The sequence below is a fragment of the Sebastes fasciatus genome, chromosome 4 (assembly GCF_043250625.1).
Source record: "Sebastes fasciatus isolate fSebFas1 chromosome 4, fSebFas1.pri, whole genome shotgun sequence".
NCBI lineage: Eukaryota > Metazoa > Chordata > Actinopteri > Perciformes > Sebastidae > Sebastes > Sebastes fasciatus.
Window position 1 is genome coordinate 8,105,572 of NC_133798.1, and position 19,466 is coordinate 8,125,037.

The 19,466-nt window shown below is 41.2% G+C and overlaps 1 protein-coding gene across 6 annotated transcripts in view; it reads left to right on the top strand.

Moving 5' to 3' along the window:
• Positions 1-19,466, top strand: part of srgap1a (SLIT-ROBO Rho GTPase activating protein 1a) — a 102,833-nt gene that overhangs the window by 45,384 nt on the left and 37,983 nt on the right. For all 6 annotated transcript variants that reach the window (XM_074631789.1, XM_074631791.1, XM_074631792.1 and 3 more), the window contains exons 3-8: positions 13-175; positions 7,590-7,652; positions 12,374-12,553; positions 13,953-14,081; positions 15,888-16,109; positions 16,657-16,758. In XM_074631789.1, the coding sequence (XP_074487890.1) occupies positions 13-175; positions 7,590-7,652; positions 12,374-12,553; positions 13,953-14,081; positions 15,888-16,109; positions 16,657-16,758 (859 nt within the window). The remainder of the gene's footprint in view (positions 1-12; positions 176-7,589; positions 7,653-12,373; positions 12,554-13,952; positions 14,082-15,887; positions 16,110-16,656; positions 16,759-19,466) is intronic.

A 19,466-nucleotide genomic window follows, 5' to 3' on the forward strand; every position in this document is an offset into this window, starting at 1 on the left:
TGGTTTATTCAGGAAAGACCAGAACCTGCTGTCCCCAGTCAACTGTTGGTACCTGCTGCTGAACCAGGTGAGGAGGGAGAGTAAGGACCACGCCACACTGAGCGACATCTACCTCAACAACGTCATCATGAGGTTCATGCAGATCAGCGAGGACTCCACACGGCTACTCAAGAAGGTGAGGGAGGACAACACATACTGTAGGCTATCATCACACCAATGCTAAGCTAAGCTTAGCGCTTCTAAAGGGAGTGCTTATACACACTTGACCCACATTTTGGTCATAAAATAGAGTGACAGCTGTCCTCTACAATTGACCCAACTACTTTGTTTTAATGGGGATTCTTTCTATTTCCCTGTGACCACTAGAACCACAATGGACGGCTTGTAATGTCACAAAAGATATTATGTAATCTTTCAGGTCTTCAAGTTATTTTCCAACATGGTCAAAGATAGAGATGCTTTGTGGTTGGAGAAGTTTAAAAAACATTGATTTTATGTGTTTGGGCTGGCAGGGAATCCAAAAACAATTAACTGAAAAGAAATCCAACAATATTTGATATTACATTAGGGCTGCCCGCTCGCAGTCGATTAGTTGACTAATCGGCCGTTTTGGTCTTAAACGACTAAGATTTCTTTAGTCGATTAGTCGTTTTTTTTATGCTTTTTACATGCTGAATGATTTATTTCCATGAGCACATCTCTGGTAAATACAAGATTTGCCTGTGTATGAGAAACTCAGTTTCACAGATCTGTCGATTAAATCAAATAATCAGTTAGTCGACAAAATCATATGAGTGTTCGTTGACGAGGGCTGACCCGAATGCTTCAAAGCTTCGACTGCTGCCATGGTAATCGACCCCCAAATCACTATTCAAATGCATCGTTTTAAAAAAAAAAAATTGTATCTTTATATTTAAGTATGTAATAATAATGTACAAATCCCAAAATAACCCCTGAAATAAGGAATAATCCCACAGCATTATTCATATCCAGCATATCCAGCAGTCTCTTTTTTATCTGCTTCAACCGCCCTCACTCACTCTTTCTTTTTTTACTTTCTACTGTACTGCTGTGTGACCTCTACTAGAGGAGGTCAGATGTGACTTTTCTTTGATCAACAAAACAGAAGTTTGAACCCACCACTAACGCAATCCAGATTTTTCACGGCGGTCAGGTCAGGCAGCGGTGTCTCCAGTCACTCGTGTGTTACAAACGGTCTTTCACTTTCAATTAACCCATACATTTCACAACAAAGTATATTTAGTTTCATGATATGCAGGACATATACGGCACATATTGAGGATGAAACTCTGCTGGGCTCCTGTGGTTTAGTTTTGTGAATTGGAGTAATGCAGAGGAACCTTGGTTGCACCACAGTTGCAGATCAGTATGCCTTCACTCTCCCGTCTGAAGACTGCGGCTTCATGGCTGAAACCGGGCCTCTGCTGCCTTTTCCACCACAAAGACGACAACTCCCTAAAAGATTATGAGCTCCTACGCTCGCAGGAGTCACATGAACTCACCACAGGCCTAAATTACAAAGTGGCTTTTTCTTCAGAGGAGCGCCTTTGTGTCAGTTAAGCTTGTGCGACTTTTTCTATCTCTGCTCCTCCTCTCTCTTTTTTTCTTTGCTTCACTCTATTGCAAACCCTGACCATCGACCCTCCAGATTCAAGAAGTAAAAGTGAGGATCCTTTTAAAGTAATTCAAGTCTCCTGATGGTTGTGGTTTCATCTGATTGTATGGGGGCGTGGTCTTTAAATACTCACCCGAACCCCCGACACACAAACAGGAAGCTGCAGCAGTCATTTCCTTTTGATAGTGTTTAAAGGCTTATGGTTCTACTAATGAGGCCAGATGTTTCATATGTTACTCTCGTTGCCTCCCCTGACTCAACACACTTTGATGATCATAATGATAGACTGCCTTCAATGCTGATTTACACGTTTAGTGTAACTCTGAAGACAATTTGACAAATCCTCCCAATCTGCAGTGTGATAGTTGTCCCTTTTAAAGTTTGCAATGCAGATTTTTTCTCAGTGGGTCCAGGTGAAATTGTGCAGACTGGTGGGAGGTCCCGGTTCATAGGAGACCCGAGACACTGCTCGCCCTCTAATTAAAGCTTCCCCGAGCCTTTGATCTCAGCAGCGCTTTAGTAACAAGGCACAAACAGCAGAGAAGTCCCCCCATGTTACGTGGCTTCGAGGAGACAGCTGTACTGTTGTCATCCTTCCAGCACATCAAAGACCTGTGTTTTTATTTCCTTGTATGTTCAGGGCTCATGCTGTGAGGTGGAACAGCAGAGGAGGACCTTAGAGCAGCCACGGTGTCTTCGTCAACACCCTCCGGTTGACCCGTTTGGCATACGCATTTTATTTCTTCAGTGCTGCATTGCGGTCACTTTTTTAAACCAAACCAAGCCACAGCTGCAAATTCTTTTTTGGGCTTTTTTTTGTTTGAATACAGGAGCCAAATAGTGGACCTCTCTTTCTTTCTTTATGCTTGGACAGATCTTATCACATGTATCCAGTCTTCATTATTCATACAACCGGCTCTTTGTTTTACTCTGCCCTGTTTTATTTATGGAAGTCACGTTCTGTGGCTGCAGCTACAAGGTGGAGATCCCAAAGCTTGAGGCAGTTTTCAACTTTTTCTCAGGCAAAGCCTGCGCTGGATAGTGTTTATTTTACAATAAGCCTTTCTTTTAAAAAACAAAAGACTAGGGCTTTCAAAATTAACACGATGACGCAAATTAGTTTTAACGCCACTCATTTCTTTAACGCATTAACACAACTTATGATTTTTGGGTTGTAGCGGGCTCAGTTTAAAAGCTAGAGTGAAGATACTGGTATCATATGAAACTAGAAAACCAAAGGAATCCATTGGTACCAACCATGTCATACTAGCTTGGCGAGGAAAGACTGGCATGGCCATTTTCAAAGACCTGAAAATGGACTCTATGGGTACCCACAAGTCTCCCCTTTACAGACATGCCCACTTTATGATAATCACATGCAGTTTGTGGCAAGTCACAGTCAAGTCAGCACACTGACACACTGACAGCTGTTGTTTCCTGTTGGGCTGCAGTTTGCCGTGTTATGATTTGAGCATATTTTTTATGCTAAATGCAGTACCTGTGAGGGTTTCTGGACAATATTTGTCATTGTTTGTTGTTGATAATTGATTTCCAATAATAAATATATACATATATTTGCATAAAGCAAGCATATTTGCCCACCCCTCAATGACCGTATCTGGCAACCTGCACCATAGCCAGAGACGCTGCATAGAACTACTGACAGATGAATGAACTGTAAACACGTAATTCGTCCTAAAAACACATTTATATTATAGTATATTACATTTACAGTATGTTCAAGTATGGGTTAAACAAACAAGATACATTGCTGCTTATGAGTTGTTTGTCGTTGGACAAAGCCAGGCTAGCTGTTTCCAGTCTCTATGCTAAGCTAATGCTGCATTCCAGACAACTTGGAGGTCGGAATTTTTCCCAGTTGAAATTTCCGACCTCCAAGCGTTCCAGGTGCACGACGCCAAGCGTAAACAAAAAACCATGGCTGACCGTGACAAACAGATGTTTCTTTGGCAAGTGACACAATTGAGCTTTCAGCAGTGTGGCCTCCACATTTCTTTGTTGTTGTCATTTGTAGTGTTTTCTCAAATAACTTTTGTGCAGGGAAGATAACTTTCAGAGATCGTTTACTGTAACCAGCTACCTAATAACACTGACGACATATTTTGACATCAGTTTAGTGTAGAACAGGTTTTACTTTGATAATAAGTATTATTTTAATTAAATACAGGCAAATATACTTTAGGTTGCCTTTTAGTTAGTCGGGGTAGATGGATTTGCCCCGAGTTTTCAAGTAGGAACTTCGATTTTGAGTGGCACTGTACTTTTTCTAGTCGGAGGTCCAAAACTTTCGAGTTCCGAGTGGTCTGTAACGCAGCATAAGGACCTTAGCTCTGTACTCGATGCCTAAACAGGAGACTGATCTTCTCATCTCACTCTCGTTGATTAAACAACTAGTTTTATTCCCCAAAATGTTAAACTATTTTTTGACATTTCAATGAAAGGATCTATGTCATTTGGTCAAAGCATGTTCTTATGAAACCCATCAGCTAAGACCTTGTCAGAGTTTCTACTGTATGGCTGTGTTCTAGTGACAAGACACTCAGATCTACGCTGTGCACCACACACACACAGGCCCCGCAGGGTATACCACTGCCATCTCTATACCATGATTAATGTCAGTGGCAATATGAAACCCACCACTCCCCAAAGGCTGACTTCGTTTCTCCTCTCTGGGGTTGTTTCATCTTTCTAATGTGGTTGGAATACAGATGGTATGATCTTTTTAATGAATTAGACTGAATTGGAAACCCCCGCAACTGAGATTCCTTTAAAATGAAAGAGGGTAAGTTGTGCAAATTAAATCAAAGACTTCAGTTGCACAACACCGCATTTAGTGAACAGCCCTTATTGCTTGTAATTTGAGGTATACAGTGTGGACGTGCTACATTTAGCGACACTTTGAAAGGAGAGAGAGTATTTCACAGAGTTCTTAAAAGCATTATGTTAGGTGTAGCTCTTCTCTAAACATGTCTTGAATGTAATGCCCCTTTACTTTCATCTCTGTCTTTACTTCTCTCACACACACACACACACACTCTCTCGCAGCTCATGTGATCCCTGAGAAGGCTTTTCATTGAGCTCTGGATCACTTCCCAGCCTTCTCAATGGAGAAGAGCTGACGAGTGTTAGATCTGACAGATAGTCAAAGGTTCTGTCCTCTGAACTGACAGTTGCTAATGTGGTTTCCCCACAGGAGAAAGCATGTGTCTTTATGATCTTCACGATATGCAAGGATTCACAGTTGATAGGCAGTTTACTTAAAATGTGGCACTGTCACGTTTTGAGAGATACAATTACAGATCTACGATAAACTCAAAGACCTGATCGTCCTATAATTTACCAAAAACTCAAGACCTTTTTTCCGTAGCTCACTCATCTATACTCCGTTCTCAGACATGCCCGAGTTTGACCCTTGCCAAGTTTGGTGTTTGTAAAGCTCTGGTTATCCAGGCTTACAGGCTGTTACCACTCTGATTAGGTAAGAGCTACAAATCAGGGAGCTGACAGACCAGGTGGTGGCTGGGAAGATGTTGCCAACCGGTCGGGTCACCCAGCACGACACTCTAATTTAAGACACCAGCCTGGCAGCCAGTAACTGAGAGGGTAATCCTCTTTGCTGTCTATTCATATGCTTGGACATCGTGCAGCTTCACCTGTGAAGAACAAGAGTGAAAGTTTGCATGTTTGTGCACACAAGTTGATTCTGTCTTGGTCTGTTGCGTGTTGACAGTTCAGCAGAGTCTTTTTAGAGCTGAAAATTGGTGCAACTCTGCGTGAGAACGAACACGCTTTTAAACTCACCTGGGTCAATGAGGTGTGTGACCTCGATAGAGCCTCTTAACCTGTTGCCAACACCCACACGAGGCCACACGTGTCCAGGGTAACAGTGACTCATCTAATCTTAAGGGCATCTCATACATTGTTCAGTGTGTAGGGTATTATTGCCATGAACAACCAAATGCATGCAATGTAACAAAGAAATGTGTTGAGCTTGAGAGTTTGTGGTTATTTCTCCATGGTGTTAGCTTGTTTTCTTAGCTTACCTCTGTGTCTGCACTGGGCCCTGCAGCTATTACCAGCAGATGGACTGCTGCTCACACATTCTGGTTGTCATAACTTGCAACCATTATAATAGTATTGCTCAGAAAATTCTCATAAATTCAGTTTTTGCGCATATTCGTGCATCAATATCTTTTTTTCTAACTGTTGTTTTTGTCATGCGTACTTTCACACAGATTGCGAACATTACACGGCAAAAAAACGGCATACTTTTTTTCCAGAACGAGGTTGATTTTCTGAGCTTTCGCACCACAAATAATGGCATCAACCAATCAAGTTGAGTGGAACAGGTTGAGTTGCACCTATATTTATGAAACGACAACATGGAGGCTTCCGTAGTCTGAACCAGGACGGCAAAAACTTCATTACTTTCAACCTTGACAAAGGCAGCGCAGACCAGATCCACTCATTCCGTTCTTACTTTTCACAATAAAAGCCCTAGCCATATAATGTTCGCAGGTGAATATTTTGCATATTTGTGTTGTTTATTCGTCACGCACCCGTTTTGTAAAGGCCTTTACAATGTACTTAAAAAGTTTCTCACTATCAACCATTGTGCACTTTGCGTACAACAACATCTCTTAAAGGTACCTGGTGGAAGTTTACGTTCAGTATTTCTCCCTAAAACTCATTGTGTGTTTCCCTGAGGTCTATCAAGTGTGTTCAATACATTTCCTTTCTCATTCAACATTTTTTCATATTTTAAAATCTGCGTCGTTTTCATCCATGTTTGCTAACTTGCGGTCTTCTTCTTTCTTGCCTCTGTTGGCACATTGGTACGTTTCTTGTGCATTGCATGCAAAACGTGAATCCACTCATAAAAACATTACTCCATAGCACCACTATTGGTTGAAAACTCCACAGGGTACCTTTTTAATTATGACTGATTGCAATTGTAGATGTAGCTTTAGTTTATTTCTGACCATCATTGCCCTTTTAAAATGCAATGCACCCCATTCTTGATCAGAAGTACATCACCACTGTATCCCACCACACTAGGTGGCTCAATACCCTCGCAGAACCCTCTCACATCCTTTAGCTGGGAGCGGCTCCCAGAATGAGATTTGTCTGAGGATAACTGGGTTAGAGAAAGACCTGGAGTATGTGGGCTGAGTAACATCATCCAGGTAGCAGAGCGTGGTATCATCTGTAGTAGGGAGAGCAAAAATGCATTGTCATCATGACTCATAATCTCATAAACATGTGATACAGTATTATGTGAGTCAGTGTGAAGGAAATATGGGAGCTCCACAGTTAAATTAATAGTGAAAGGCCCTCTAAATCCATCACAGCATCACCGTTAAACTGTATCCCACAACCGTGAGGTGCATTAATGTGGGCGTGTGTGTGTGATAGTATTACTGAGTCAGCCTTGTGGCGCGGCTGATTGAGTTAACATATTTGGGAAAAATCTTTTCACGTCGAGCCAGATAATGTGTTGAGCATGTGGACGGCGAAACCCGAGCTGCGTTCGACAATTTGAGTGGAAAGGCCGTCGTGACACTGATACCACTTTCACTCAGAAACCCACTATTTGACACAGGATGATAAATCCACTGCTCTGTTTTGTATTTGTACCATTAAAACCTCGGGTCAATGTCTGGTCATTGTCCACCATTCGTATAAAACCCAATAGACAGTAAACAGTGTGCTTTTAACAGACTTGTCAAGTTTCAGTTCAGTGAAAGTGGTTGCTGCAGTGTTTATAATGGAGATTCACCATTGTACTGACAGAATGGTGTCACTGTGTTGGTTTGACTGGAGTATAAACTATAATTTTGGTTTGGCAAAACTCTTTGTGTGTCTAATTGTTTCAATTTACTGATTTGTTGTAATGGTCTCATTGTTTGTTCTCCTATGTTTCTTTTTTCAGAGCAAGGAAATAGCCTTTCAGCTCCAGGAAGACTTGATGAAGGTCCTTAACGAGCTATACACAGTAAGTAGTAATGACTTTTTGAACTAATACATTAGTCTTTGCTGTGTTTAGTGAGCTAACTAACTTCCAACTATTTGTAACAGCTTTGAGTCTTCAACCATGGAGCTTAGAGATGTCTGAGAGGATCAATTATTAAACATTCGAACAAATAGATAACTACCAAAGTGATTCCTCAAACTGTAGGGAAAGTCTTTCTAATCTCTTTTACAGCCCAACATGAAACACAATCTCCTTTACCCTAATGAACTGGCTATTCAAACTGTGAAGTATCAACATTATGTTTGCTTGACATACTGTATTCTCTGTTTTTAATGGCTCTTGTCAGCTTAGTTTTCTTGCTCTTCAAAATAAATTCATGCAAAGCCACACCAGGCGGTTGGAGCCAATAGCCATTTTCTTTCTTTCTTAAAAAAAAAAAGATTATTTATTTTTGGCGTTGTTGCCTTCATTCAAAAGTTGACAGAGACAGATAGGAGGCCTGGGGAGAGAGAGCGAGAGAGATTAAGGTCCCCAGTCGGAATCGAATCAGGGATGTTGCGATTACATAGCATGCGCCTTAGACCACTGGCTTACAGGGGCACCCGCCATATGTATTTATAGAAACACAAAATGGTCATAGTAGCAGTGGCTGCAGACCTTTTGAACCCAGAGGTTACATTTTCTCAGGGGGGTTTAGTAACATTTTCACCAGACCATCAAACAAGCTGCATAGCTGCAGTCTAGTTTCTATAAAGGCCGTTTCATCTCCTCTCTTCAATGCCTTTGCTGTAAGTAGTTGTCTGGGTTGCAGATCTGATCTTGTTGGAGAAAGGTACTTAAATCATGAATCAAAATCAATAGAAAATACTGCCTTAATTGCCCCAATCAGCCCTGCTAGCCTGCTAGCTAGCTAGTTTTAAAGCCACTAATTTCTTTAACACATTAATGCAACTTGCGATTTTTAAGGTTGTAGCAGGCTCAGTTTTTAATGCTAGGGGGAAGATACTGACATCATAAGAAACCTAAGAAATCTATTGGTACCAGCAATGTCATACCAGCTTGTCGCGAAGGAAGCTAAATAACGCTCCAAAGTTACACTAAATTTTGGTGAGGAAAACCTGGCAAGGCCATTTTCAAATCACGATTAACTATGGACTATCGTGATTAATTGCAATTCAATATTTTAATTGATTTATAGCCCTAATACATTGTATTCTTAGACTGGATGGAATTGAGGCCATGTTGTTTGTATATGATTGCTAATATGGGCTTATAGTGTCATATGAGCTACTTTAGGTCACAAACAGGCATCAACAATGACAAAGAGAGAAACAAATACAATAGAGCCATACTGTTAGTCTGTGCTTTTGTGTTCTTAGTCAATTATGTCATTCCTCCCTAAGGATAGATGGCATTGTGTTGAGCCTCCTCATTGGTCATCATGGCAACCTGACATACACAGATGGAGATACAAGCTAAGGCAGTTGTTGTCGCTTCCCAAGAGATGGAGATGAAAAGCAGCTCAGTTTGCTCCTACAGTCTCCAGTCACTCACTATAGAGGAGTACAGTGGTTACACTTCCAGTCGATGGCCGCGCTGCTCCAAACACAACAGACGTGTTACTCCGAACTCAATGTGTGTCACTCTCACCACAGTCGTCCACACTCCAAATTTGACCTGGTTTAGCCCATGTGGGAAGACACACACACTCAATGAGTAGCTGTTGCATCAGACAGCCACAGTCCTGATGTCAGCCTCCGCCAATGAAATAACAGGTCTGCTCCGTCTCTAAATATGTCCCTCTAAAAGAAACACCAAAGTAAACACAGCAGCGGCAGACTCCAGACCAGTAAGTGAGGAGTACAGGGCCCAAGGTCAGTCACCCATCTCTAAACTGGTTCCAGTTAGGCCAAACCCCACCAAAGGCAACGGGCTCCAGACAAATCTAGGCTTTACTTCGTTGTTCCACTCGTACAGAAATAACTCGGTTTGGGGGAGAGATGTTTAGATTTTGAGATGGGTGAGTCTCTATTTGTGCTGAAGTTGAGGTCTTGTGCAGACAAGGGACTGCATACGCAGGTTGTGGAGCTGTAATTTGTTGGAGTTGGTTCATTCCAGGTTGAACCACTGGTGCTCTATATTGTCTCGTTCTCCGGGGAGTTTGAATGAATTTTCTGCCTTTGTTTTCAGTTCAGTACATGTGGCCAGCTGCCATGAACGCAGGCTCATGTAGCTTTACAGAAGGATGTTAGAAAAAGTTTGACTAAATGTAATATCTGATGAGAGATTCACACAATGTAGTTTATTTTGCTGTCTTTGAACAAATGTCATTCCAAAGCAAAGATTAATTAAACAAGCATACAAAGAAAAACTTTAACAATTGATCTATTTCGAATGTCAGGATAATTATTTGGAAAGATTTGAAGGTAGCTCTGTGGAATAAAGTACAAACTCCTCTCCTCTCCTCTCCTCTCCTCTCCTCTCCTCTCCTCTCCTCTCCTCTCCTCTCCTCTCCTCTCCTCTCCTCTCCTCTCCTCTCCTCTCCTCTCCTCTCCTCTCCTCTCCTCCTACACCCATGAGCCTGTGACCTCTGTAAGGGCTGGATTAGCTTGTATTTTGCAGTTGGCACTTTGCAAGGCAGCAGCTCCAAGAGGTTTAACATTTGGTGGATGCAGTTTTCTCTTGATGGTGTATCTGCTTTTTGCTGTTTGAAACTTGCATACCCAGAATTCTCTTTGGAAAAAAATTATCTGCAGTGTCTAGGTGTCCGTCCGTAGACTTACTTTATATAAAAATCAGTAATAACACTGTAAATGCTAATTGTTCATTTTCATGCACTTGTGAGGGTCAGTGAGTTCTCTTACTGATGTTGGCGTCATAGACTGGATATTTCTCCCACAGCCAGTGATTCATCTGCACTGTCCTCAGAGCCCCCACACTTGTGTCCGTTCTCCGTTCTCCTGACGACATGAGCCAGCGTTCATAAGACTTTTATAAACGCTCAGCTCTCTTGAAGAACTCATTGTTTGTGTTTTGTGGTTTTACCTCTACTTAACGATTGAGTCACTGTCTAATGGGTCCGTGGAGTATGCATGAGTAACGCTGATGATGACTCAAACTCTAGGAAATAGTTCTAATCAGCTGTTCACCATCAAGGTCAAGCATTTCCCTCGTACTAAATAGCTGCAGTGTGATGACACAAGGGGTGGTAGGGTTGAACTTATTTGCCATTATAGCTGTCACAAATATATATATTTATTTCAGATATACCGTATATGCTACATGATGAACAGAAATAAATATCAATCGTTAGAACCAGCAAGGTCCAATGTAGGACTATTGCTAGTCCTATGATTTAGGCATACAAAAGATAACATGGTAAATACAAAAAAATGTTAGCCCTCTATTTCCAGAAGTCCTTCTTGTGGTAGGGACCCATTATCGCTTTATTTGCTGTGCAAAAATTAAGCTGAACTTAGAAAAATAAATGACTTTAAGCCTTAGAAGTCTGCAATAGAAATAGCCTGCCAGTGCCTACTGTACATTTGTATTTTTGCTTATTGTGAAGTAATTTCTTGCAGCATCTTCAAATGCTTCATATCCCTAGAATCTGTACAACCTAGGCTACAAGGTTATGTCAGTCAATAAACTATACTAATTGATGAAAGTATTGAAATTGAGTCATAGATTAAAAAAGAAAGTAAATAACATGTCACTAAATAAACACACAAAACATATTGATCCAAGAGATTTCTAAATTTAGAAACATGAACAAAATATTTCTTAACACTTCAGAAGTTATTTGAATGTTACACATTTATTAGTTTTTAGGAGTTTCGTTACATTACGTAATCACATCATCACAAACTTATGACGCAAAAGACAGAAGCCTTAGCTTTCTGCTGTGCAAAGAATGAATGTTCTAGCTATTATGTTTTTTATTTTACATCATGCAAACAACGATCTCCCGCGGCCATTATGGGGCAATACACTGGCGCCACCGTGCGTTTCACCATGTTTTGTACCGGGCATAACATCACGGAAAATACGTCATAATATAATAATAATAATGTGATGACGCGAAAGACAGAAGCCTTAGCTTTCTGCTGCAAAAAGAATGAATGCTCTAGCTATTATGGTTTTATTTGAGATCAATGTAAACGGGGTCATGCAAACAACGCGCGGCCGCCCTTTTTAAGTGTGTTGGCCATCACATTTACTTGTGACACATCGACTGCAAAGACACAAGCTGAATTGTCACTCATAAAGTAGTCAACGTCCCTCTTAATAGACCTCATGTGAAAACCAGAGGGCGAACCCAAATCTTCTTCCTGTGTGTTTTTTTCCCAAACACAGATCAATGAAGGCAGCATGTTAGATTTAGCTGCAGTGATTTGTGGTGGTTGTGGTCGTATGAGCGACTCATATAAAAAGGCTGGAGAGAATCTGTCTTTGGTTTATGGTTTAGGGAGAGACGAACCGCCTGCTGCAAGACGAGTTGAGTCGATTTGTGATGAATGAGCGGGTCAACCGATGGAAGCCTTAGTTGTGGGTTATAAAAGGTCGGTCGCGACTATGAAGATGGATTATCCTGACCTTTGACCTCACAGAAACTGACCTGAAACTCACACTTAACACAGCACGGTTGCAGGATGGTGCCCTTTTCCAATCTTGAAAATGACAAATGGGTTTTGAAAAATATTTTCTTTGCAGCTTATCGACGCTTTTTTGTTTGTCCCCAGGTGATGAAGACCTACCACATGTACCACTCGGAGAGCATCACCGCCGAGAGCAAGCTGAAGGAGGCTGAGAAGCAAGAGGAGAAGCAGATCGGCAGGGGAGAGCCGGTCTTCAGCATCCGAATGGAGGACAAATACCAGAGGCGCAGCTCTGTGAAGAAGATCGAGAAGATGAAAGAGAAGGTAGAACATTTAGTGATTCACAGTCCTTCAATCTCAATCTCAACTTTATTTTTGTCCCCGGAAGGCAATTGGTTCTATAGCAAGGCATACAATACATGGAAGAACATAGACATACAGTACAGTAAGGGGAAAGAGTGGCGTCCTGAATACCGGTGAGCTAGAAGCCCAACAAAAGGAGTCACTGGTGTCTGACTCACAATTCCACAGAAAGCAAATCGGCAATTACATCTAAAAAAAATATTTGAAAAATTCAAGTCAGATAGAATAAATAGAATAAATAAAAATAAAATAAATAGCGGCAGAGTATGACCATATAAACACAAATACACAGTCCTTAACAATTTTAATCCAATTCATGACTATTGCATTTAAACTTAGTAAGTAGTCACTAGGGGTGGGAATCACTAGAGGCCCCACAATACAATATTATCACTATACTTAAATCACATTACAGTCTTATTGCTATTTTAAACATTTTGCGATATGCTGAGTATTGCGATAAGATATATTGCGATTTATTACCTTGTCAACATCTGTTTTCTCTAATGAGATACAGTTTTCACTCTGCTCATCTCAGAGTTTTCACTCACATATATTGAGATTTCAAGGGGCACCCTTTGAAAATAGCCATGCTAGTTTTTCCTCACCAACATTTGTATCGATACATTATTGCCACGCAAAATATCGCGATATTATGCTGTATCGATTTTTCTTCCCCCACCCCTAGTAGTCACACCATTCAATTTATTTTACTTGTTTTCTTTTAGTAGTTTCAACACAACAAAATATCTGATTATAAAACTTCTCAGCTTTTTCTCAGAAGTGCCGCTGACCTGAGTAAAGGAAAACACACTGAAAGCATTGTTGCAGCCAAAGAGCAGGCTTTGTATTCTCAGAACAGGCCTGCTTTCTGTTAAATCTCTGTGACAAATTATTCAATGGCTTTTTGAACATGAGTCGTCCTGGAATGCATTTGGGAAGTGTTAAAATATGGACGATCTGGAAGCGTGTGAGTCAGAGCCCACTGGTCAGCGGATGGTGACTAACTACCAGCCTTGTGTTAATCTGGTAGAGAGGAAGTGTAGCATAAAGACAGATGGCTCAGACTGAGGGATCCTAGTTTAAGTGAAGGACACAGGCTGTTTTTAGTTTAGGCTTTTCTTTTTTCATTCTTGTTCCTTTTTTTGCTATTTTTAACATAATGTAACTCATTTCTCCTCTAATGTTTATTGGAGCTGTTGTTTTGCCAGTAATCCAGTCTCAGCTCGGAGATGCGCGCAGAGACATAAAAGCACAATCGCTTGTCAAAAAGGCAATTTCCGACTCATTAAATTCATCCTCCCTCGTTCGCTCTGTTGTTGTCTTGTTTCTCATTCTCTGCCTCTAATTGTCTCATCAGCGTCAAGCCAAGTACTCCGAGAACAAGCTGAAGTCGATCAAAGCGCGGAACGAGTACCTGCTGACACTGGAAGCGTCAAACTCCTCCGTTTTCAAATACTACATCCACGACTTGTCGGACTTAATTGATGTAAGTATAAAACCACATTGCTTTTGTCAGCCCTGTTCTGGAGACGGCTTCATCTTCAGCAGCACAGACTTGTTTGGGAACAGTCTTTGCTGAGGACATTCTTGCATAAACAGAGCAGTCTCCTGAGGTAGATTTTATTAGGTTTCTCTGTGCTCCTCATGCAGAAGACCCATTGCTATTCAGGGTTTTTTTTCCACAGACTTTTAGAATAGACTTAAAATCATGATCAGAGGAGAGACTGATGACTTTAGCAGACGGGCTTGATATAAAAGAGATCGTAGGACACCAGACTGTGGGATGGAAATTACAGCGCAGGACTGAATTAAAGTGGCTTATTAACTTTTGTGATGAAAACTATTCTTTCCTCTTTTCCTTCTCTTCATGTCATTATTGAAAACCCACATATTATATTCAGTACTACTGACATTTTGTCACGGTTTTGACATTTTCCACATCTTTCAGGCTGTCTGAATGGACCCTCAAACCTAGTGGTTTATTTGTGTTGTTATGTGCAGCTTCGGGTCATCACTCCATTCACTACAGCACTCACATCTCTCTACTACGCCTTGCAAGCAGTTTGCTTTGTTTGACCTTTTTTGCTACCGTACCGATAAACATGACTTATTTATAATATGGCTCACCTGGGTTGTTATTATTCTGTTAGAGAAATAAACTCACTGTGCCATTTTCTGTGGCGTTTCCAAGGAAATGGGAGACAGCTGGGTTTTTAGCTGACATTTTTAGGGTTTTATATTCCAGACAGGACTGAAGGAGAAGACAAATGCAACCTCTATTCAGCTGCATGCTGTGAGCTGAAATTACCCCTTTCCCTGCTTTGCTCACAAGCCTTCACATCGCACCAGGGTGTGTGCGCTCTGTGTGAGCTATATTGTGCAGGCTCACACACATTTGTTTATTGATGAAGGGGATTTTTTATAGTCGAAAACAAAGTGTAGAAGCTGGCTGGTAGTGGTATTATTGTTTGCCTATCATCACTCAGGCCATGTCACTTTTGTGTGTGTACATGTAACTGACAGTGTGTGTGTCTGTGTGTGTGTGTGTTTTGTTTATGGGTGCCTGGGGCCTGTGTGTCTTCCCAGGAGAGACCTTGGCCAAGGTTCTAGTTATTAAAAATCAGCATTAGTTCCTGGAGGTAACATTCATTAACATTGAGGTAACATTGTGTAACACAGAGGCAACACTGCTGACTCAGAAAGTGCTGGACTGTTTGTGAGGGAAATTTGTCTTATATAAAGCTCAATCTGACCTTTTATATAAGGTAAATTATAGGTATTTTCGCACATACAGTATAATTTAAGTAGGGCTGTCAATCGATTAAAATATTTTACCGCGATTAATCGCACGATTGTCCACAGTTAATCACGATTAATCACAAATTAATCACACATTTCTATCTGTTCAAAATGTACCGTAAAGGGAGATTTGTCAAGTATTTAATACTCTTATCAACATGGGAGTGGGCAAATAGGTTTGCTTTATGCAAATGTATGTTTACAGTATATTTATTATTGGAAATCAATTAGCAACACAAAAAAATGACAAATATTTATTATAGTTAATAAATTATATTATAATAATGAATATTATTATTAGTGTGCTGGCTTGACTATGACTTGAAACTGAGCCTGCTACAACCTCCGGAAGGTTCACTTTTCTTACAGTTCACAGACGGAACAATTCATGGAGAAAATAATCAGCAGCTTGTTGAATGAAAATAAGGAAAATAACCGTTGGTTACAGCCCTAGTCGAGAGTTAGTTTGACCTTCTTCTTTCCTCTCCTCCAGTGCTGTGATCTAGGGTACCACGCCAGTCTGAACCGGGCCCTGCGGACCTACCTGTCAGCCGAATACAACCTGGAGACGTCACGTCACGAGGGCCTCGACATCATAGAGAACGCTGTGGACAGTCTGGACCCACGAAGTGATCGTCAGAGGTTCATGGAGATGTACCCTACGGCCTTCTGCCCACCGGCCAAATTTGAGTTCCAGTCTCACATGGGAGACGAGGTACATGGTTCAGTTCACGATAGAAGTTGTGATGATGGACTGAAGAACTATATTTGGAGTAAAAAAATCATGTTTCATCATGTTTTAAAATGTTTAGTCATCCACTGTATGTGCTGCACTGCAGATAAACTGAACAACGTGGAAGTGAATTTGGAGTTGATTAACAGAAGTCTCAGACTTAATGAGGTCTGATTTTAGTGCCACGTTTTACTGCGTCTGGGCTGCCGGATCAGCTTTTATGGGGCACTGAATTTGACAAATCATTTGTTAATTCTCCCCCTGCAGCCATGTAGCTCAACATGTGTTAAGAGTTTTACCGTTTGGCTGGCACTACCGACGCTGATATCATGTCTGTTTACTAGCTGTTGTTGTGCGGCTGTCTGCATTCAGCTGGCAAACGTCACTGTGGTTTGCTCTGCAACTGAAGAAGAATTTGGCTGCCTGTGTCTTGTTTAAACCAGAGGTTACGTGGCCTCCTTGTTCTGACAGTGAGTTATAATTTCAGGTTCCTGATCACTGACTATGTATATCCGCTTTTTTTCCCCAGGTGTGTCAGATCTCAGTGCAGCCACCGGTGAACGGAGAGCTCATCCTGAGGTTCCAGCAGCTACAGTCTCGCCTGGCTACTCTGAAGATCGAGAACGAAGAGGTAAAATCAGTGTTAATTAAATGCGGCGGCGCTCAGTCCGTCTCCGTCTCACACCTCAGTCCTGACAATTATGCTACTATAATGCATAAAGTTGGCAGTTTGCGGGTCTGGTCGGGTTCGGGTGGTTGAGTAACGCATATTTTTACATGTTGGGCGGTTTGGCTCTCAAAATGGACCGGTGGTTGCGACTGAACTGCTTATCATTTAGGAGCGCAACTAACTGCAACGCTGCATTCTTAATCATTCTACCTGTGTTTTTCATCAGATAATGATAAGATAAAATAATAAAAGAAATAAGCTTGACTAAAATGACAGAAATGTTCAATATTATCTGATGATTAAAGTGGCAGTAGGCAGTATATATTTGTGGCATCATTGGGCAAAAAATTCCATAATAACCTTTCAGCATATTGTAATTCAAGTGTTCTGAGAGAAAACTAGACTTCTGCTCCTCCTCATGGCTCTGTTTTCAGGCTTTAAAAAATCAATCTAAAATCTAATCTAATCTTGCCCGTGACGGAAGACTTTGACCAATCACAGGTCATTTCAGAGAGAGAGTGTTCCTATTGGCTGTGCTCCGGTCACGTGACCGGTGCTTGGCATTCCTTTTAGAGGACTCAACATGGCTGCCGGGTCGCAAACTTTCTCATTTTACAGCTAAACCGTGCACTACAAGATGATTCTGAAAACATTTGAGGTGAGAAATAGGCATTAACGTACCTGTTTCATGTACTACTGTCAGGATACAGCGACCGTTTTATAAAAATAACTTTTTTAAATCATATTTGCTCCAATCTCGCCCGATTCAGCTTTAAACAGAACTAAGATTAAATTAAAAAAACTGAATGACTTTTTGGTGACTAAAACATTTTGAGTTGTCGTCGTCTAAAACCAGACTAAAACTAACAGTTAGTTTATTCCAAATGTTTTTAGGATTGTTCCTCTACGGCTTATGTTGGACTTGCAGGTGTTACAAATTGCAGCTTAATGTCTTCTTCACGCACGCTCAACAACGTCCACATCGACAACATGATGTTTGTGTGGCTGTAACATTACTGGCTGTACCGCTGTGTATGCGATATAAAACCATCATGCCTGTAAATGTGTAAATTTGACTGGCAAAAATTTGGATATATGAGACTGATCAGCTGACAACAGGCCAGTTTCGTGCTCGATTGATCAGTGCATCTCTATTAAACAGGTATTTGTGGTGTGTGGGGTTTAGATATGTCAAACATGTCAAACTACTCTCTCTCTCTGCTGCTCCGGCGTTGTTGTCTGCCTGAGATGCAGGAGTTTCGTCACGCTGCTATTTGTTGGTTGCAAGATGCTGACAGCTGCAGAGCTTTAAAGCTACTAAAGAAAGTTAACTTTAGCCGGAAGTCATCCAAGGTGAGACAGAGAAATAGTTGCTGATGATCTCTGAAGAATCAAAGTTTTTTGTTGCATATACACACACACACATGCACACTCTGTATTTTCCTCTCTCATGCCCTGCAGGTAGCCATCAAAAACCCTCTCTGTGAAGCCTTCGTTTTTGCTCCCACCGGTAGAATTCACTATCTCGCTTTTATTTGCTCAAACCTGTCCTGCGCTGCTCTGTTTTGACATTGGAGGTGCATCTCTGCTTCTCAGGCGGTATTGTTTTAATCTGTCTGCAGCATGCTTGAGTAACAGGCCTATTTGTTTTTAAATAAAACAAAAGGGGAGGAATACCATGACTGTCCATTACGCTGGCTTTTTGTATCAATTCTAACCTGCCTCCCCTCCTCTCTATGAGCTCTCACTGCCGTCTGTCTTCATCCTCTCTGTGTCTCTCCCTCCCTCCACATCTGTGCTCTTTCTTTTATCCCGCTACAAAGACTAGCAGAGACACAGGAGCATGTCACTCAGCTTCCTCTACATCCTCTGTGACTTCAGATACTTTTTGATCATATTGTCGACACTCTGTGAAAGTGACTGAAAATACATCTACTGGAAGGAACGATGATGTATAGGAGAGCTGCATTTTTGGGCTTATTTGCATGTGCTAATTACTAGAGCTGAAACATGTACTTGACTAGTCAATCGACTGAAACTTAAATTATGCTTTTGTGTGTTATTTAGTTTTTTTGTTTATATAAAAGGTCTGCAAAGTTACAAAGCTTAAAGTCTATGCCAAAGGGAGAAACTCTCCCTCACAGAAACACTGCTCCTGAACTGCCTGAAACGCCTTGATTGAAGTCACACCTTTTCTTTCGTAACGTGGTGATGTCACCAAGTAACACGTGGGCATAATACCTGCCTAACAGTTAGTTTGGCACGCCCTCAAACAAAGCTAGCTAGAGCGGAGCTGTAGCGGAGTCCGAAGAGTTTAGTTTGGTTGACCAATCACAGCAGAGTGGGCCAGCTGACCAATCAGAGCAGACTGGGCTTTTTTGGAGGGGGGTGGGAGAGCATTTCAGACAGGGTGAAAAGAGGTGCTGCAGTACAGCTGGTATGAAAAACGTTTTTTGAACATTAAAGCATGTAAACATGTTCTAGTAGAAACCCAAAATACAAGTATGCACCTGAAATTAAGCATAATAGGTCCTCTTTAATTTGTCAAAATTTTGCGAAATTGCCAAATATTTGCTGGTTCCAGCCTCTCAGATTTAAGGATTTGATGCTTTTCACTCTAAATTGAATATGTATACTGTATTTTTCTGACATTTAATGATGAATCAATT